General features: G+C 53.2%; 1 protein-coding gene across 7 annotated transcripts in view; it reads right to left on the bottom strand.

The window, feature by feature from the left end:
- Positions 1–1,801: 1,801 nt before the first annotated feature.
- The window catches only part of ASCC2 (activating signal cointegrator 1 complex subunit 2), a 38,560-nt gene continuing 20,038 nt past the window's right edge, over positions 1,802–20,323 (bottom strand). For 4 of the 7 annotated variants that reach the window (XM_028124641.2, XM_028124643.2, XM_088019658.1 and 1 more), the window contains 12 exons: positions 17,038–17,112; positions 16,296–16,403; positions 15,992–16,060; positions 15,756–15,833; positions 14,234–14,414; positions 12,402–12,616; positions 11,400–11,519; positions 5,343–5,436; positions 5,124–5,254; positions 4,451–4,553; positions 2,857–2,936; positions 1,802–2,380 (listed from right to left, as the gene is read on the bottom strand). In XM_028124641.2, coding sequence (XP_027980442.1) covers positions 2,209–2,380; positions 2,857–2,936; positions 4,451–4,553; positions 5,124–5,254; positions 5,343–5,436; positions 11,400–11,519; positions 12,402–12,616; positions 14,234–14,414; positions 15,756–15,833; positions 15,992–16,060; positions 16,296–16,403; positions 17,038–17,112 — 1,426 coding nt within the window. In that variant the 3' untranslated portion in view covers positions 1,802–2,208. The remainder of the gene's footprint in view (positions 2,381–2,856; positions 2,937–4,450; positions 4,554–5,123; positions 5,255–5,342; positions 5,437–11,399; positions 11,520–12,401; positions 12,617–14,233; positions 14,415–15,755; positions 15,834–15,991; positions 16,061–16,295; positions 16,404–17,037; positions 17,113–20,323) is intronic. The other 3 variants (XM_028124642.2, XM_028124644.2, XM_088019659.1) reach the window with 1 other exon arrangement.

Here is a 20,323-nt window from a genome sequence, read left to right as displayed (position 1 = left end):
CTAAGTCCTCTTGGAGGCACTGGGTCCTAAAAGCTTCCCGGGAAATGCCTGTGATAGTCGTGTTCTCTAATAGGGTGCAGAGAAGGCACTTAGAAATTCCTGCTTAGGAGCAGTGGTGGGGTGGTAGGGCCCAGTGATCAAGTGAGCAGGGTTCAGGGCTCCCACCCCACTTCACTTGCAACATTTCTGCCATTGCCCATCTTAAACCTTGGGGCCTCCTTGGAGGATTTAATTGGCACCAGGTGGAAACCATTCACCTGGCCCAACGTACCCACTCTGCAGATGGGAAAACTGAGGCCCTGAGAGGTGAAGGTTAAGCACTGCTCTGGATGACTCCTGAGTGAGGTGTTTGCAAACATCCCTGAAGGGGTGCCCTCAAGATCTGAAATGAGGAAGAACATAGTTCCTCAAGGGAGATCAAGTTTGACCTGGCAGTACATTCTGGAAAGTTTGAAAAATCGCTTGTCTTCTCCAATCCTTTTAAACTGGAATGCCAAGGTGAGGCCTGAACACTGCTCCCAGTGGTCAGGAGGTACGTATGACAGAATGAAGGTGAGAGGGGCTGTGTGAACAGTAACAGGTAAGGTAGGTAAAGGCCAGAGCTCCCCTAACTCACCTCACCTTGCTCCAGGGCCAAGAGCTGGGTCTGAGGAGCTCAGGGAGAGAGAAAAGAAATGACCCTCGCCTGTCCGGTTCCTGGCAAATGCCTCGAGGAGGAAACAGAGTCTTCCTGCTGCCTGTCAGAGTGGCTGACCCCGAGCCTGATCTCAGCTAATTCAGCAGCTCGAGGAGAAGACACCACTCTCCTATCTGCTCTGCATCTCAAAGGTACCAAGAGAACTGGCGTGACTCAGAGGAATTGCTATTGATTTTCACTTGTGTGGCTGACCTAACAAAACGAATTTGTCAAGGGCCTGTCTGCCTCGCTGCTCCAGACACTCATCCTAACCACATGCAAATAAATTACACAAGCATCTAGGGTGATTTGTCAAGGTCCAGCTGGGCAGGGGCCCTGGCTCCCGCGGATGGCCTCCAGGCCAGGCTTGGGCAGGATCAGGCCAGCAAATACCCTACAGTCGATCCTCTGTTGATCAGCAACATTCTCGGGGGCCCAGGAATCAGGCTGCCTGGCAGCTGCTGCCACACCGTGAACCAACCAGCCATGCCCAGAAAGGGGTTTTGAGGAACTAGGCCCAAGACCTTCAACGGGGCTTGGCAGGGACATCCTCACTGGTGTCTTCTGGTCTCCGACTCCTTGACTCTGGAGGATTTGATGGAGCGTACACACAAACCAGGAGGCACCGAGCTCTGGTACTGGCTCTGCTACGGGACAAGTGTCTTCAGGTCAGCTAGGAGATGGCAATGACACCACCGTCTAGGATGCTATAAAGGCCAGGGTCAGACTGAGGGTCAAATCCTTGTTCTCCCACTTCCTGCCTGGTGCCTGGGCAGGCACCTCCAGCTCTCAGTGACTCACCTACACCACAAGGCCCAAAATACTCCCTACCTCCTAGGGTGGAGGTTGGAGGGACTGAACGAAAACACGGAAAGGACCGGAGGGCCTCACAACCTCATCTCTTCCTTCTACAAGCAGGGACTAGAGGTTCAGAGGAGGGAGTAATGTGCTCAGGGCCACACAGCAAAGCAGGGCAACATCAGAAGGGGTTAGAACGAGGGGCAAACACGCAAGGCTGATGAGCACAGCAGGTGATCATCCTGCTCTCTCGCTCTCCCGATGGTGGCTGTCACTGAAGAATGGGGTACAGGGGGAGCAGGCCAGGGGCACATCATGGATCATTGCTTGAAAGGGTCAAAAACTTTATTTGCAGGCCTTTTCTGTTTTTGTTTTGGAATTTACAGGTTTCCTGCCGTCCAGGAAGGAAACCACCAAGAGAAGTGGTGTCTTGCTGCATGAGGTTTGTGGGGCTTGCCTTGGGGCTCCGTCCCCCATCCCTTTTGCCTGATCGCTGGCCCCAGGGGTTCCTCCACTGTGGGTTAAGGCACTGTGTGTTCGCAAGAAGGCGCTCACGGCTGGCTGGTGGACGACGAGGCGGCCTTCTCAGGGGCTGCGAAGCTGAGGCTGTTGAGGGGTGGAGTCGAACTTGGGGCCCTGGCAGGAGGCCAAGTGGGGAGGAGACCCAAGGCTATGGTAACTCAGCCTGGCAGTTCTGGTGCCGCTGCCTCCCGGCTGGCCCTGACAAGGTGGCCTCAGGATGGAATCATGCCTTTGCTTCTTTTGCGGTCAGCCATGGTTCTCCGGTTGTGGTTGGCTCGCGTCGCCTTGTTGGCTTCCTTCTTCCTGCGTTCCTGGGCTGTCTCACGGCTCTGCCCATGGCCCCGGGGGCTGCCGGCCACTGCTGTCGAGCTGTCATGCCGGTACCTGAGGGAGGAACAAGCCACCCCAGGGGATGGGAAGAGCACTGCCTTTCTCAGAGGTCCTGGGGAGAGGACACATGGCTCGGGCCCAGGACACCCCTGTCCCCACTTCCGGTGGGAGAAGAAATGGAGCCCAGCAAGGGCAGGGCTCTGGGGGCTCTGGCCGGTCCTGTGTCTGGTGAACTCTCTTCTCTGAGCCCTGCCTCCAGATGGGTCCGTGGCCTAGCTGCGGGAAGAACCAGCTGTGGGCTGACCACAGCCCACAAGGAGAGGAGAGCCTGGGGACAGGAATGGGCCTATTTCTTCCTCTGTAAAATGAGGATGATGATAAAGTGGCTACTTCATAGCGCTGTCGTGAGGATTAAATTACATGTAACGCATGTAATTCACTTGGGGTTTATGTGTGGCTTCCTACGTGGTTGGCTGAGCCTTCCCCAGATGGGTCCCCTCCCACCAGACACAGCTCTTTAAAATGCTCACCCCTTCCTGGTGAGGAAGGCCATCCGCCTGGCTTCTGCCTTCTCCCGCAGCACTGCAGGGTCCTGCACAAAATGGTCGGGCTGTGGAGGGGAGGGGAGGAAAAAAAAAAATCTAGAGTCACGAGCAGGCCCATTTGCCCAAGCTGTGGTGAGGCTGCGCCTGACTGAGTCTTGTTGATGCCTCCAGGCCAGGAGTGGGGGAAAGCCACAGTGTGGCAGGGTGATGCCTTAGAATGGAGCCGCCCTTGCTTGGGTCCAAGGTTTCCATTAGAAGCCTCTCTTCTCCTTTAGAAGCAGCTAAAGGGACTAAGGCTTCCTGCACAGGCATGGTGGGGCAGGTGGACCATGGTTGGAGCACTGGTGACAAATGGGGGACAGGTCAGAATGGCCACCATGAGAGGCCACACAGGGCCTTGAAGGCCAAGAGAGCTGCCCTGGGAGCTGCCTCGTCCACACTCTAGTGCCACCACCGATGTGCTCTGGGAGTAGCCACTCTTGAAGACCGTTTTTTGGCCAATAAGCAAAGGAGACTGGACTAGCAGTGGGGAGAACTGTGCCTTAAGGATCACACACAGGCTTTAGTGGCCTGCACTGTTTAAAAAAACACAAAACAAGTGTAACCGGTAACTTTTCTGAAATTTGAAAACTGGAAGATGTTATAGAAAAATCTGGGCTGATCCCTTGCCTGGGTAGAAGAGAAAGCCCTGGAAGCTCTGGGCCTACGTTTCTGCTGAGAAGCCCCTCAGGCAGGGTGTATGTGTGCTTCTACCCCACTAGCCATGGTCTCCATCAGTCTCTGCTACCCCTCTACATCGGGAGCCTGGCCTGGACACACTCCACTTGTGACCTTGGTGGGAGGGCACGAGGGGCTCCAGGAGTCGCAGGATGCCACTCCATTCAACCTGAGCAACAGCGCCCTTATCCGTTTTATATGTTGAGGTTCTAGTTGAGGTTTCATTTGAAGAAAAAGTTCAGCTGCCAAAAAAATAGAATTTTCAAACCCACCAGCCCAGATGACCTCCAAGGGCCCTTGGGCTCTAACATCTCCGTGAGTTGCAGAATTGCCGTCCTGGAACGCCTGAGTAGCTCAGTGGCAACTGCTTAAGTGTCTGCCTTTGGCTCAGGTCATGGGTCCCGGGATCGAGTCCCGCATCGGGCTCCTTGCTCAGCAGGGAGCTCTGCCTGCCACTCCTCCTGCTTGTGCTTGCTCTTTCTCTGTCTTGCTCTCTCACTCTGACAAATCAAATAAATAAAATCTTAAAAAAAAAAAGAAAAGAAAAAAAGAATTGCCATCCTGAGCATGGTGGCCGAGAGCTGCCCTTCGCTCAGTCCCCAGGCTCCTGGGCCTAATGGACCCAGCAGCTCAAAGGCTTGGCCTCTAATCCGTCCCCTAAGCCCTCACTGGCTAGTGGAGGTGAGTTCTAAGCTAGCAACTCTCCAAGCAGGCACCCTAGGCTCAAAGGAACCCCTCTTTTCCCGGGCAGGGAGGCTAGGGCTGCCTCAGAGCTAACTGCAGGAAAGCAGGGGTGCGGTGGTCCCAATGCGCCCTTCCGAACTGCACCCTCCCCTTCGTGTGCCACCTGCCGAGGAGGTACCTTGGGAGGCTCTTCCTCAGCCTCGTCTTCCTCCTCTTCCTCATCCTCTTCCCGCCCTTCCCTGGGCACTTTGGTTCTCAGCACCTGAGGGGTGGTGAAGGGCCTAAGGGTTTAGAGAAAAAGTGAGATCAGAGACTGGATTAAATCCGGAGAGGGAGCCTCAGGGAGGAGGGGACTGGGCTGGGAGAGGAGGGGGGCATCAAGATGGGGATGGGCTCAGGGAGCTGGAACAAACCGAAGTGCTTTTCAAGCCAGCTGTGCATGCAGCCCCCAGACTCTCCGAGGGTACCAGAGTCCGGTGCAGGGGCTTAGCGGAGGCTGAGCTGGCTGGGGCAGCTCTGCCTTCAGCTGCACTGGGAAATCTCTCTAAGATGCCACGGCGGAGAGTTCTCTCCAGTCAAGGAGAACAATCTAAAAGGACTGCATGAAACCAAATAAATGCTGCCCCACTCAGGATGGGTTGGACCAACTGGCCGAGGGGGTGGCTGAGGGTAGAGGGAGCACTGGACTAGGAGTCAAAAGGGCTCAGTTTGGGCCCCGGCTCTACCACTGACTTGTTCACGTGATCAGGGCCTCGGCCTCCCCATCTGTATAAACAAGAGGCTTTGGGAGCCCCGCTGTGCCCCACCCCCGCCCCCCAGGACTCCACCCACTTAGGGCCCTGCAGCCTCACCTGCGGCTGATGAGCTCGTCGTCCGAGTCGGCATCGTTGGCGCCCACCTGGTTGCCATCGTATGTGTCATCATACTCGTCCTCATAGTCGTCACCTCGGTAGGACAGGCCCTCGCCAGGCTGCAGGGGCACCTGCAACAGCAGGAGTGTGGGGCCGAGGGGCCCGGGGCTGGCCGGTCCTCCCCCGCCCCCCCGCACCCCGGCGGCCTGGGGCCCCTACCTCCTCCACCACCATGCTGTACCGCTCGTAGCGCGGCCGCTGCGCCCCCACCTCCCGCTTGTCGTTCAGCAGGCTCCGTGTGTCCTCCTCCTTCCTGGCGGCGGGCGGGCGGGGACAGCAGAGAGAGGGGAAACCATCAGGCTCTGAAGGCCGTGAGCACGAGCGTCCAAGGCGCCATGAGCTCGGGCTGGCGCAAACTGCCCCGGGGAGAGGGGGCAGGGGTGTGGGCAGGTGCCCGTGTGCCTGGGTCCAGCCGCTCTCCAGAGAGCTGCCGCCATGGAAAACGTGCCCACCTTTCCGCCGGGAAATTCCGCTCAGAGGCGCCCACCCTAGGGAAACGCTGGCCAGGTGCATAGAGAAGTCTGATGCGGAATTTTCTTTTCAACGTTGTTTGCGACAGTGAAAAATGGAAAACAGCTAGTGTCCCATCGTGGGTGAACTGGCCAAATGATGTGCCACATCTATATTACAGAACGCTGGGCGTCCTGTTACCAAGAATGACATTCATATATTTGTGCTGATGCAGAAAGAATTCTAGGATACTCCTGAGGAAAAAAGCGAGCTACAGAAAAATGTGTACAGTGATTCCAACTGTATAAAATGCAGAAAGCAAACCAAACTATCTGTTCCTATGAGCACAGCGATTATAATTTACATATGTCAATGCACAGACAGAGCTAGTAAGTCCCCCCCCCAAATGACAATGGTCACTCCTCAGTAGGGCCTGGGATTATTTGAACCTTTTAAAAAAAACAAAAATTTATGGGTGCCTGGGTGGCGCAGTCAGTTAAGCCTCTGACTCTTGGTTTCAGTTCAGGTCATGATCTCAGGGTCCTGGCATTGAGCCCCTCATCGGGCTCCATGCTCAGCATGAAGTCTGCTTGAGATTCTCTCTCTCCCTCTCCCTCTGCCCCTCCCTCTCATGCTGTCTCTTTCTCTCTCTAAATTAAATAAAATCTTGGGGCGCCTGGGTGGCTCAGTTGGTTAAGCGACTGCCTTCGGCTCAGGTCATGATCCTGGAGTCCCGGGATCGAGTCCCGCATCGGGCTCCCTGCTCAGCGGGGAGTCTGCTTCTCCCTCTGACCCTCTTCCTTCTCGTGCTATCTCCCATTCTCTCTCTCTCTCTCTCAAATAAATAAATAAATAAAATCTTAAAAAAAAATAAATAAAATCTTTAAAAAATAAAAAACAATAATTTAAGAAAGAGCAAGGCCACATGTGGCCCTCTTACTGAGCTCAGGGGACAGGGGGCTGAGGGGTGAGCAGGAGTAGCTGCCTTCTTTTTCCCACCCCTGTTTCATCACGGTGGCTTTCTATCTGTTCTATAGTTCAATCGTCCATGTCAGATTGCACTGGAAGAAAAAAGTCCAAAAGTTCAACTCCTGTTATATATCACAGGTGAGGAAATTCGGGTGCGGTGGAAGGAAGGAGAGGGACGTGCTTGGGATCAGTGAACTGTAGCACAACTTCAGTGGGGACTCAGGCCTCTTGACTGTGGCTTTGCAAACCTGGAGAAAAACTTGGCTTGTCAGACACATAGACAGGCCTGTGGAATGTAGTTTCTGGCCCTGCAGGGGAAAATCAATATGAGATGCCAGGCAAGAAAATCCAGCTTAGCTGTGAAATCAGTTTTCTGGAATGTATCAAGGGTAGGGGGGAAAAAAGGGAGGAAGTAGAAAGAAGAAGGAAGAAGGAAGAAGGAAGAAGGAAGAAGGAAGAAGGAAGAAGGAAGAAGAAGAAGAAGAAAAGGAGAAGAAAAAGAGATACAAAGTCATACATAGCTTCCATAAAAATCTTCTATTAACTGGTTTTGATGCAGGGAGGGAAAGGGGCCTGAGTCTCTCAGGCTGTCTGCCTGGGAGGCTGGGGCAGGTCAGGATTTGGCTTCCTTCAACAGTTTGTACTAAGGGCCTACTATGTGCCAGGCAGGGCTGTGGGAGAGATTCAAAAAAGAGTAAGATCTGGATCTGGCCTCGTGGAACTGCCAGTCTTGAGAGAGTCATGGGCAAATGGCAGCTAACGTGAAATGTGCTAAATGGAGGTAAGCATGCCCTGGGAACACAGAGAAAGGAAACATGACCTCTGGATTAGGGGGTCTAGTGGTGGGGGAGAGGAAATGGAGCCTCTGTGGGGGGGGCTGGGGGGCATTGGATCTAGACCACAGAAAATTCTTGGTCCACAGGAAAATTTTATGTCATGCCAGGAAAGGGGGCCAGTGACTGCGGCCCCAACCCTTACCTGGTTCTCTTCCCCAGGCTGGGGGCTAAAGAGGAAAGAGGTGGGGAGCAAGGGAAAGGGGACTGAGCCCGTCCAGGTGTTTGGGGCCACTAGAAGGAGCACAGCCCCTCTTTCCACACACATTTCCAGAGAGCATACTAGGTGCTAGGATCTGTGCTGAGTCAGGCGTCCAAGGATGAATAAGAGGTGTCACTGTCCTTTCTGCCACACCCCACAGCTCCTGGTCCATCTGGTCCCCGGTTTTCATGCATAAGGTCCTGCTGTGGGCCTCTGGTTATGTCGCTTCCCTGGCAGGGCTGGAGAAGCCTTGCCAACTTTACCTACCCAGGGTCCTGGAGAGGACACAGGCAGGGACATTGGAACCTGGTGCCCTGGGCATCCCATCCAGGGAGGTGCAGCTTTGGGCCCATGACCCCATTCAGAACCAAGAAGGAAAAGAAAAGTCAGGGGCAAAGCCAGCCAGGAGAAGATCCACGTGAGGGCCAGAAGTCCAGTCAAGTCTGGAAACACAGGCAACAGGGGTTTTGGAGACTTTGGAGCAGGTGCTTCCTCGGCCTCCTACAAGATGACAGGGAGCCCAGGGAACATGTGGGTTCCCCTGAAGCCCAGCCACTTTTTCCCCTCCTCACTTCTTCTGGCCTATCCTTCAAAGCCCAACTCAAACTGGCCCTTGAGGGGGTGATTCCCATCTCTGAACTCCTAAAGGACCTGAGGAGGCAAAAAACCCCTCCTTTTCGAGGTGAGGAAACGGAGGTCCCAAGAGCTAGAGCGCCTTTCCCAAGGTCATCCAGCTTCTACCAGCCGAGCTAGGGCCAGAACACAGGTCCACTGACTCCGGTCTGCTCAGGTACTTCCTGAGCTGTGCGATCCATCACAAGCAAGCCTCTTATCCTTGCCAAGTCTTAATTCTGCATCCCAGGGATGAAATAAGATGATGACTAAAAGTGAACCTGGCACCTGCTGAGCTCAACAAAGTGAATCCTGTCTCTTTTTTCTGCCGGACTTGTCAGAGCCTTTAATGTGCTAATGCGCTCTGTGTCTCTCCAAGAAGCCAAGTGCACAGATATTTTTTTTTGGCCATAGACACTTTTCTGAGGGAGAGCACTCATAATCTACCAGGGCGCCTCTGTTCAGTCCAAAGGAGTTATGGGACCCCACCTTATACACACTGCCTCCTTTCCTTGGCTAGCAATTACCTGCAGCACATGTGCCTGGCATCTACCCAACAGCCACCGTCCACCTCATCCCACTCCTAACAGGCCCTCGTTTGGTTCAGGTCTTTCCACCTTTCCCTCTTCTGGAGCCCTGGACCTCGGCCCTGTGACCCAGTTCCCCACTGAGATGTGAGCAGAGTCTGGAGACTTCTGGGAAGGGCTTCCTGGTCTCTAAGAGAGATACAGGAAGGTCTGGTCCAGACTTCCTCTTGGCACTGTCACTTCTGGAGGTCACGGCTGAAACAGCTGCAGCCACCCAGTGGCTTTGAAGGAACTAGCTCCAAGAGTTGGCAAAGATGTGTCCTTGACGATGAGGCTGTACCACAGGTTAACCAAGCCTAGATTGCCCTACCTTGCAACTCCCTGTCATGCAAGGAACAGATTTGCCTATTACTCGAAACACTGAGAGCCTCTTATTTGACTTAACCACACACATATATTTTAATTCCAGTGTGACCTGCCTTGTACTACTTTTCTCATGTGTCTGCTGAGTGCCCTGCCCAGATTAGGACAGGTGTCCTCACTGCGGTCCCTGTATGCCCCACCCCAGCACCTCTCCCACTCTGCTGCTACTTGTTTAATGGTCTGAGTCTTTCCCACGGTCTCTGTGCCATTTGAGAGCATGACCCGGGTGCCCTGCTCACCTTGTCTCCCTGGTGTCTAGCATAGGATCTGGAGCTAGTAAATCACTTAAATAAATATTTGCTGAATGAATAAATAAATAATGAACACATAAATGGAGGCTTTGCCTCTTTGCAATCCCCAGCTCCCAGGCTACCCAACACAACGAGTTCAGTAAACATCTGCCGCCCAGTCTCTCTGCCTGGCAGCTTGGAGTGCCCTAGGAGCAGGGCACAGCCCTTCTCATCTTCCCCTTTCTCCATAGCAGGAGCTGCAGAGGGTCATTCTGGTCTGGAACAGCGGCCACGGATACAGGATAACATCTCCAGCCCGGGATCTGGGGATATTGCAATGTGTGTGACTAAGCAGTTTACAATTGCTTCCTGTCCAGCCAGCCAGATGGCTTTATAGCTGCCCTGCGCCCGCTCCCCCCAAGCCCTCAGCCAGCCAAGCTTCCAGCAGCCGATGGCCCTGGGGAGAGGAAGCAGCATGGGGCCCTCTCTGAAGCAGCAGCTTACGATTCTGCCACTGGGGCTCCTATCACAAGAACGGGGCAGGCCTCCCACCACTGCGCTCTGAACCTCACTGTGTCCATAGGGGTGTGTGTGTGTGTGTGTGTGTGTGTGTGTGTGTGTGTGTGTGTGTCAGAGAGAGAGGGCAGCCTGTACTTGTGTGTGTGTGTGTGTGTGTGTGTGTGTGTGTGTGTGGCAGAGAGAGAGGGCAGCCTGTACTTGTGTGTGTGTGTGTGTGTGTGTGTGTGTGTGTGTGTGTGTGTGGCAGAGAGAGAGGGCAGCCTGTACGTGTGTGTGTGTGTGTGTGTGTGTGGCAGAGAGAGAGGGCAGCCTGTACTTGTCCAGCAATTCCCAGATTTAGAGATTTCATGAACCAATACCATTTAGGGAAACCCTGGGGGAAAGCACAGTGTTGTCAATGTCTTAATTTGCCTTTTATATTTTTTGTATATATTTATATATTTTGCCTCTATCATCACTACTGACTCGTGGTCCCTCCAATGGGCCTCTACTCCAAAGCCAGGTCCTCTTTCCAAAGCATAAAATGTGTCAGCTCATGGGACCCTCACCATGCTCCCCATGACCTCGGGGTCACTGCCCCTGTTGTTTGCTCTGCCTGGAAAGTCTCTCCCCCCTCCCCCCCCACTTTGCAGAATTGGCCCTTTGACCCTTCCTCACCCTTCCACTGTTGATCCCATGTCAGTTCCTCAGAGGAGCCTTCCTGCCCAGATCAAAGCCCTTACTAGAAGCTCGGAAGTCTGCACACCTTCACCTTATAGTGCCTGTTAGATCTGCAATGTTACTTGGCTTGTTTGACTAACTGATTCATGCAAACTCCAGGGGCCATGTCTGTTTTACTGCCCACTACATCTCCAGCACCTAATAAATCCAGGACCTAGTATGCCATGAGCACCAGGTAAATATTTGTTGAATGAATGAATAAATCATAAATGGACTTTTCAATGCCAAAAAAGTAGAAAGGACATAAACTAAAAATAAGTAGAAAGACCTTAAAATAGAGTATGTTCACCCTCTGAAAAGCTTACTTAGTACAGGTCCTTAATTTTCTCATTTTGTCACAGAATGGAGAAAATCACGTGTAAGAGGGGCTTCTGGGAAGTACAGCTCAGCTCTATCGCCCAGAGATTTGATGGTTGACACATCCGAAGATATAAGAAGGGAAGAAGGGGACAGCTTAGGTCCCGCTGGTCTTTTGCTATCAACAAGGGGATTCATTAAAAAACCACCCTGTGCAGAGTCAGAGCCTAACGTATAACCATTAGAGAACCTGGCCCTGCCTGCTGGGAGCACACAGGTCCTGGACTGCTGGGGGTGGCGGGGGGCCCTGGACTGCTAGGGACCCTAAGCTGAAACTCAGGTCACTTCCATAAAGGCGGAACCCTTTTTTTCCAATTTTCTCACTGCACTTACAGAGGTGGGGTGCCTGGCACCCCACAGCCTACTGTACTCACCTCCTGCCCTTGTGCACCCGGCTCAGGTCCACTGAATCTCTGCTAAACACATCAAACTCATCATTCTGGAAGATGTTGTGACGAGATGTCAGCAGGGGTGTCGGGTCTGGCTTCACCTGCCTGGGAGGTGACACAGAAATCAGTTTAAGGGGGATTGGTTAGCTGATGCCTACTTGTGCCCTACTGGCCCCTACCATGTGACATCCATCAGATTCTCCACTCCCCTTCAACAGCCACACGAGACACGATCTAGAACCCTGCCCGGTCTGGCCCCTCCCTGGGTACATAGCCATCCCTCACGCAAAGCTCCCCCTCGGTCCCATGTGTTGTTCACACAGATTTTCTTAAAAGTTTCCTCCCTCACCGAACACTCCCAACAGTCTGATGAGATGGGTCGCTAAGATCACTCAACCTTTCTGTGCCTCAGTGCCCTCCTCTGTAAAATGGGCACAAAGTGGCTAAGGAACTTGTCCAAAGACAGAGCTAAGTTCATTCATTCAATAAACATAATTTGTTTATGCACATTTGTGCATCCATTCCTGCGGGCCCATGGGCCTTCAGAGAAGCAGTGGGCCAAACTCCGAAAGGTAGGTGTGAGGAAAGTGAGAAGCTCTGGCCGTCCTCCCTCAGGAATCTACTGGAAGGATGACAATGACAGGGGCAGGCCAGAAACTTCGGAGCTCTGAGAGGCTCAGCAACCCCTCTGTCACATGCCACGTTTCTAATCGGTCCTCCAGGGAAGTGCAGCAGAGCCATCCAGCTACCACACTCTCCGCCCTGCAGGGGGCATGTGAGGACCTCCTGGGGGCCTAAAGTTCTGATGTTTTCCCAAGGCGGCTATTCATTTATATGGTTGGTGGACGCTACCGTGGGCTGAATTCTGGCACAGGAGTGGGAAGCAGAGGAGCTAAGAAGGGGCCTGGGACAAGGCCCCCAGAGTGCCTCCGGCCAGGGCCGACACAGCATGGGCGTCGTGAGCCACCTCCCACCTGTCTTTCCCACCTGTCTAGGCTGCGGTCCAGCTGGCTGAGGGCCGGGGCCAGCCGCTCCTCCAGGATGTTGTTGATCACCTGCTCCGGGTTATAGGCGTAGTGCTCCAGGCAGGCCAGGATGAAGCCCTCACCGAGGTCTGGCAGCAGGTCCTTCACTTGGGAGATGAGCGAGTCCAGCTCCACGCCACACACGGGGGGACCCAGGGCGGCCGCAGCCCCCATGCACTGCAGAGAGAGCTGGAGTGAAGGCAGGGAAGACCGGGCCAGGGGGGTGAGAGGGCCACAGGCCCCGACATGCACAGGACCGGGAATCAGGGGACTTGGTATGAGTCCTGGCCTGCCACTCCTGGGCCGAGCATCTCAGCCAAGTGACTCAGGCCTCTTGAGTATTCATTTCCTCCCCTGGGAAAAGGGGGGTTCTGTGACTTACTGGGAGAGTTACTTCTGGCTGTGTGACTTTGGGCAGGGCACTTTCCCTCTCTGAACCCTAGCTTCTTCCATACAAAACAGGCATACTACCATCCACTTCATGGGGTTGTTTCAGATGGCTCAGAGAGAATCATGCACCCGAAGCACCGAGCACAGTGCCCGGGGAAGAACAGGCACTCCATAAATGGCCGTGGCTTCTACTCATTTTTATCCAGCTCTAACAAGTTGATGGCTGACATTGGAGAAGAACAGCAATCACCAGCCTTGGACTGTGGGGAGCTCTCCCCTCTGATTATATTCTTTTTAAGAAGGGGGATTCAGTTCAGATCCTGCTCGATGTGACTGAATTGTTAGGTTTTTCATTTAAGAAAATTCGCAAAGAGGGGCGCGTGGGTGGCTCAGTCGTTAAGCATCTGCCTTCGGCTCAGGTCATGATCCCAGGGTCCTGGGATCGAGCCCCGCATCGGGCTCCCTGCTCCACGGGAAGCCTGCTTCTCCCTCTCCCACTCCCCCTGCTTGTGTTCCCTCTCTCGCTGTCTCTCTCTCTCTGTCAAATAAATAAGTAAAATCTTAAAAAAAAAAAAAGAAAATTCGCAAATGAAACAACAATTAAAATCATCCATGTCTCAGCTAAGAAGCCAAATGGGAAAGAGAGTGGGAAAGGTGGAGAGGACTGTCATTTTCCAAGGCCTTGTGGCAGTCATGGGCCTGAGTGTAACAGGAAGGAAAGTAGCATCTGTCAACAGAGCACAGAGGGCCAGCTGGGCTCGGGGCCCTCCACACAACCGCTCTGGGAATCCCAACAAACTTATGGAGGCAGGGATGGTGACTGTCCCCACTTATAAATGGGGAACAAAGGCTAGAGGGGAGTGATGGCCACATAGCTGGGGAGTGGCAGAAGCTGGGTACACCCCTGAGCTGTCTGACCCCAGAGACTGGGTGGCCTCAATCCCTACGTCACACTGCCTCCCAACATGCAAGGAAGAGTCCTGGGCTCAGGGGCCAGTCGGTACAGCTGTAGACTTGGCGAGTTCTGGAAAAGCCTGGAGAGAAAGTACTAGATCAGGGGCTTCCAAACTCGCTCAGTGGAGCCCTGCAGTCCCATGACGGGGCATCCAGGCTGGCCAGGCAGTGAGACCAGGCGCTGCTCTCCGAAGCGGCCAAAGTAGCGCCACGGTGATCTGCTTAGAGGAGAGCTCCAGGAAAGATTTCATGTGGAAAAAGCTCCAGCGCTTCATTTTATAGGAGAGAAGCTGGGGTCTGGCAGCTGAAGCGACTTGCAGGACTCTCTAAAGGCAGCTCGACGCTGTCCATTCCAAAAGAAACCTTTTTCTCTGAGAGCAGAAACCAAAAAGGGAGAGGTTTCCCGCAAGGGCAGGGGAAGCAGGGGAAAACGCTGCTCCAAACACATACCTCCTCTTCCTCTGAGTTTTCTGGATGTGAGGACGGTCCACCGACTGGCTCCGCCAACACAATGACCCCATTAGGATCCTCGGCCACCGCTGGGTCTTTAGCATCTGTGGCTTTCCGTCGGTCCACCCCTTCCCACGCACTCTCGACCGCCTGGAGGATGTAGGCAGTCCGTGTCTCGTCCCTGTGACATGTGTTAAGGAGTCTCTCTCTTGGGTGCCAGGACCTTTTCTGCCTCCCTCGCTCTGAGGCAGCATCATTTCTCAAACCCTCCCTGGCATCTGACCCTATGGCTTGTGTTAGGGGCTGTCTGGGTTGTACCCAGTGGGCATGATGGGCACGCGGGCTGCGTGGGGAAATAGGCCAGACCACGACCACACTGGCCTTGAAACCTAGTACCTGCCACTCAGCAGAAAGCAGCTCTGGATGAAGACAGGGCCAGGGGCATCCTGGGACATGATATTTGGATAAGCCAGCAGCTCCTCCTCTGTACTGACCCCCAGGAGGAGGGCTTGATGGGGTACTGCCACCAGGCTTCCTGTCCAACTAGCTGAGGGCTTCCTGCAAAGGCTGAGGGCCCCGAGGGTATCCTTGAGGCGAGACTGAGCAACCTAGCCCAGCCTCCAAAATGGCCCACAGGCCTTCCTCCCTGTCCTTCCTCCCTCTCTACCACCCTGGGCACTGCCAAGCCGGACATCTGGGAGTTGCCCTAGACGCCGTCCCTCCCCTTCTAATCCACACCCCCATTGGCCATGCCTGGATGCCAGCCACAGCATCCTCACCAGCCCCTGGGCCTCAAAGAGGTCCCAGGCCAGCCTGTTCTCCACCCTGTGCCAGACAGAGCTTTTCCAAAGTATAAAACTGACGCTGTTACTCCCTGTTTCATACCTTTCCATGACACCCCAGTGCTAGTAGGACAGAGTCCAAACTCAGCGAGTATCATCCCAGGGCCGTGCAGGTCTGCTCAGCCCCAGCTTATTTGCCATGCCTTGGCTTTCTCCCACTAGACCCCGGCCCCCCAGTCCCCCAACCCCTGCCCCCCCGATCTACACAAAATGTCTGTGGGCTCCCCAGATGGGCCTCTCTGCCCTCCATCCACTGAGAACACTTAGCTCTGGGCTTGGTCTCCTCCACTTTCTTCTGCTGTTCTCAGCTCGGGTATCGCTTCTGTCTCATAGCCTTACCCTGAGCTTGCTTGTTTACTTGTCTGTTTCCCCTCTTGCAATGAGGTCTGTGAGAGCAGGGCTGAGTCCATGTTGGTCACACAGGCCCAGACACTCAGGAAACACCTAACAGAACGCAGGACTCCTACCCCACCCAGCTCTGAGGATCAGAGTAGTCAGTCATCTCCTTCAGAAACAGGGACTGGGGCTTTGGCAGGCGCTGGGGGCGGGGGGGGGGGGGGGGGGGGAAGCTGGCTGACCCATGGGTTCTGGAGCTAAACCTCCCTCTGCTCCTCTGGGTCCTAGCAGTCATCTCCAACCTGGTCAGGGCAGGTCCTGTCCCGGTGGCTGTGGAAGGATACAAGACTGCGGAGGCCTGCTGTAGCAAGCTGACATCATCGGCCACAGGGAAGAGTGTGTCGTAGTCCCGGAGGAACCTGCTGGGCAGAGAGCAGACGGAAGGGACAAGGCTGGTGCAAAGGGGCGCTGGTCTGCTGCCCAACCACAAATCCCAGAACCTCAGACCATGGTGAGCATATGGGAGAGGCTCTAGTGTGTAAGGCCTCGTGCAGACTGGTCCCAGCTCAGCCACACTCACCTCTTCTCCTGCAGTAGGGAGCTGAAGATCTGAAGGAACTCTTCAATGAAGCCCTGAATATTGTCACAGCTGGAACAGGACACCAGGGAAGATGAGCTCACTCGATGCAAATGATCTGTGGCTCCCCTCCCTGCCTCCCGGGCCGCTCCTCTACAAGGCCTCAGGCCAGTTACAGGAAAGAGGCATGTGTCTCTTTTTCCCATCTCTGCTCAGCAGGGAAGGGGGCAGATGAAGTGAGGGGAACGCCTCTGCTGGGCTTGGGGAGGGGGTTCTTCCACCCAGGCAGCTGCTCCCAAGGGCTCACCTGCTTTCCAGGACAGGGAGAAGGCAGATCTGGTTTATGAGGATGTGAAAAATCTCCAGTACCTTCTTCCTGGAATGGGACAGCCTCTGCCACAGGGCACCTAGCAGCCTTTGAAGGCCAGAGAGAGAGAGAGAGAAAAAAAACAAGATTTAGGAGATAAAAAGGCCCAGAGGGAGCTTATTCTCAACAGTTGCAGGTGCCCCTCCCCAGGGCTGAGAAAGTTTCACGATTCACTGTGGATAGCAGTTGGCAAAAAGGCTACAGGCCCTGAGAAGCTAGCTGATTCCAGGGCCGCTTCTTGTTTAAACAGTGGGTGTGAGGGGCGCCTGGGTGGATCAGTCATTGGGCGTCTGCCTTCGGCTTGGGTCATGATCCCAGGGTCCTGGGACTGAGCCCCACGTCGGGCTCCCTGCTCAGCGGGAAGCCCGCTTCTCCCTCTCCCACTCCCCCTGCTTGTGTTCCCTCTCTCGCTGTGTCTCTCTCTGTCAAATAAATAAATAATAATACAATCTTCAAAAAACCCAAAAAACAGAACAGTGGGTGGGAAACCGGCGAGCAGATTAACAACAGCTTGGAGCAACAGCTGAGGGGTAAAGGCTAGGGTGCAGGGGCCGGGAGGCTGCTAGGCAGGGTGACTCCATGGGGCCACCGCCTTGTTCTTAGAGATGGGGACGCTGAAGCCGGGGAAGGCAGGGCCTCTCCCTCCCCCATGACAAGGCACTTAGTTTTGTCCCCTGCTCACTTGCTATCTTCAAGTCTCCTCTTCTTCATTGCAGACTCCAGTTCAGGAATTGCTATTTCATAAAAGGAAGCTAGTCTGTGGAGGCGCACATGGGGAGAAGGTGGGATTAGTTCATAAAGACCACACTTCATCAGAAAATCAACAGCAACTCATGGGAAGGGGAAAGGCCCATTTCTTGCTCCCAAGTTGTCACCACAGCAATTTGCTCCCAGAACCACCCCAGCTCTTCCCCAAGTTCACCCCAGACTGGGTCCGCTGTGGCTGGAAGAGCCTCATGAAAAGTGACTTGTCGCTACATCCCCCTTTCACTTGGGAAACCAAGGCCCAGACAGGCTCCTTCTCACAGAGCAATGAGAGGGCTACTCAGAACTCACTGAGGTTTGAGAAACAAAGAAGGTCGCTCTTTTTGTTTGCTCAAACCCGCCAGCAGTTCCCTACCTCCTGTGACATCAAACTGTAACTCCTCTCTCTGGTTCATCCATAGCTGGCACGGAGTAGCCGACCCTGCTTCTCACCTCGGCAACCTCACAGCCACCCCCCTTCCCAACTCAGATTCCAACTCTCCGTCCCAGCCACACGCTTCCTGGTAATGCTCACCCACGTGATGACTTCTTCCTGGAACTAGGTGTGCAGCACTCAGACTATGTTACCCTTACAACTTAAAATGTAGCTGCCTCTCTTCTGTGGTCAGATTCTTCCTCTGAATGTCTTACGCTTCCCAAAGCCGAAACTGCAGCCTCAGGGCCTAGGACTGCTGCTGAATTTGTAGCAGATACTCTGTGAACACTTCACTATGGACTGGCTGGATTCTGGCAACTTCTACACTAGTGTAGTCCCACACACAGCAGAGGGTAACTAGGCCCAAAGAGGCAGGCTTTCTAGGCCCACAGCATGACACCCAGAAAAAGACAGAGGGGGCAGTTTGGCCCAAACTGACTCAGGTGTTGCCAGGATACACTGCTGGTGGGAGGGTAAACTGGAACTACCCCTATGGAGGGTGATTTGGCGAGATCTATGACAATTTAAAATGCACAAACCATCTGTTCTTGTGATTCTACTTCTAGGAATCTATTTCTCAGATGTCCTTGCAAAGGTACAAAATGATGTTTGTACAGTTATTCTTTGTAACATTTTTCTGTAATAGCAAACAACTGAAAAAAATCTAAAGGTCGATCTATGGGGTCTGGTATTCTAACACAGTACAATGGAATTCCATCTAGTCGTACCAAAGATTGAGGTTGCTTTGTGTACTGATACACTTTAAATTTAAAAATAAAATGCACCCAGCCTCTGGAACTATGAGATATAAATTTCTGTTGTTTAACAAATAAATTATTTAATTAAATAAAATACAAACAATACATATAGTATTCATGTCAGAAGTTAATTTAAAAGGCAGGGGGTGGGGGTGGATGCCTGGGTGGCTCAGTCAGTTAAGCATCTGACTCTTGGTTTCAGCTCAGGTCACGTTCGCAGGAACATGGGGTTGAGCCCCACATCGGACTCTGCGCCCAGCAGGGAGTCTCCTTGAGACTCTCTCTCCCTCTGCCCCTCCCACTGCTTGTGCTCTCCCTCTCTAAAAATAAATAAAATCTCGGGGTGCCTGGTGGCTCAGTCGTTAAGCATCTGCCTTCGGCTCAGGTCATGATCCCGGGGTCCTGGGATCGAGCCCTACATCGGGCTCCCTGCTCCATGGGAAGCCGGCTTCTCCCTCTCCCATTCCCCCTGCTTGTGTTCCCTCTCTCTCTGTGTCTCTCTCTGTCAAATAAATAAATAAAATCTTTAAAAAATAAAAATAAGTAAAATCTTAAAAAAATAAAAATAAAAGGCAGAGGGGGTAATATGTAATGAGCACATTTGCTTATATTTATATGCATGTCTCTGGAAAGCTCCACAAAAAAACCCTAACAACAATGGTGGTGTGTGAGAATGGGACTGGGGAAGGGGAAGAGGTAGAGACTGCATTTTATATATACATACCTATTTATTATTATTATTATTTGTTTTATTTAAGTAAGCTCTATGCCAAATGTGGGGCTTGAACTCATGACCCAGAGATCAAGAGCTGCATGCTCTACCAACTGAGACAGCCAGGTGCCCCTCATTATATATTTTACACCTTTTGAGTTTTGAACCATGTGAATGTATTATTCTTTCATAAAATTAAGTGATAGAGATACTCAGATACACTCGAGGATGTCTGGGAGGAAGGAGGTTGTTCTGAGAGGACTAGCCACAGAGCTGTTTGGTGGCTGTAGCCCCTTCCAGAAAGTTGCAGGCACTGAGGTGGCTGCATTTACTCAGCGGGTGTTCCTGGCCTCCCACACAGTGTGAAGAGGCTGGGCCAGCCCTGGACTGTTTGTGGGTCAAAGGCAGTGTCCTTGGTAGTCAACCCTGTTTTCCTTTCTTCCTCCCTCCTCACCCTGAGACGGGTGGAGCTGCTCTCCTGCCTTCACTGTCCCTTGCAGGAAAGTCAGTTCTTCCAAAAATTACCCTCTGTTTCCAAAGACCCTTTCAAAAGCAACCTGCCACATTTGGGAAGATGCTTTAACAAAATGGGAAAATGCCCATGGGGGCGCCTGGCTGGCTCAGTTGGTAGAGCATGTGACTCTTGATTGCGGGGTTGTGAGTTTGAACCCCACATTGGGGGTAGTTTACTTAAAAAAAAAAAAAGAAAGAAAAGAAAATGCCTATGGTAAGTGAAGCTAAGCAGGATACAAAAATCCTAAAAATAGCATGCTCTCTCGTAGTGATTTTAATTTTCTACCTTTGGGGATTCTACCCATGAGCATTTGCCACTTTAACCAGGAAAAGATACCTTTTCAAAAAGGGGACAGTTACAGCTGCAGGCCCAACCTAACCCCTTTCTTCCAGGCAGAGTGCTGATTGGCACTTTATTCTAACATCCTCTGGGAGGCTGATCAGTCCTCACATGCAATGTTCTCGAGCTGAGGAGACCCAGGAGGGGTCAGAGCGCCAGCTGCCACCTCTGAGAGAGGTCAGTGCTAGATACATGTTTTGGTGAATCGGCGAGTAAATGAATGGACTGGTGGCTGAGTGCACAGAGTTGGGCAGCTCCCAGGAGCTCCTGCAAATAGTGGGGAGAGATGTCTGGCAAGAGCGACAGCCAGAGGCCACTGAGAACGGGCCACCCCCCCCCCCCAGGCAACATGCAGGTTACCAGCCCAGGCCTGAGCACCCCTTTCTCCCTGCACAAGGAATAGACAGATACTCATGATACTAAGTGGGCAAGGAGGGTCTCCCTCCCTACATCTTTCTTTACTCA

The sequence above is a fragment of the Eumetopias jubatus genome, unplaced genomic scaffold, assembly GCF_037043125.1.
Source record: "Eumetopias jubatus isolate StellerSeaLion01/CBP00866 unplaced genomic scaffold, mEumJub1_p1.0 scaffold_16, whole genome shotgun sequence".
Taxonomy (NCBI): Eukaryota; Metazoa; Chordata; class Mammalia; order Carnivora; family Otariidae; genus Eumetopias; species Eumetopias jubatus.
This window is presented reverse-complemented; position numbering and strand designations above follow the sequence as displayed.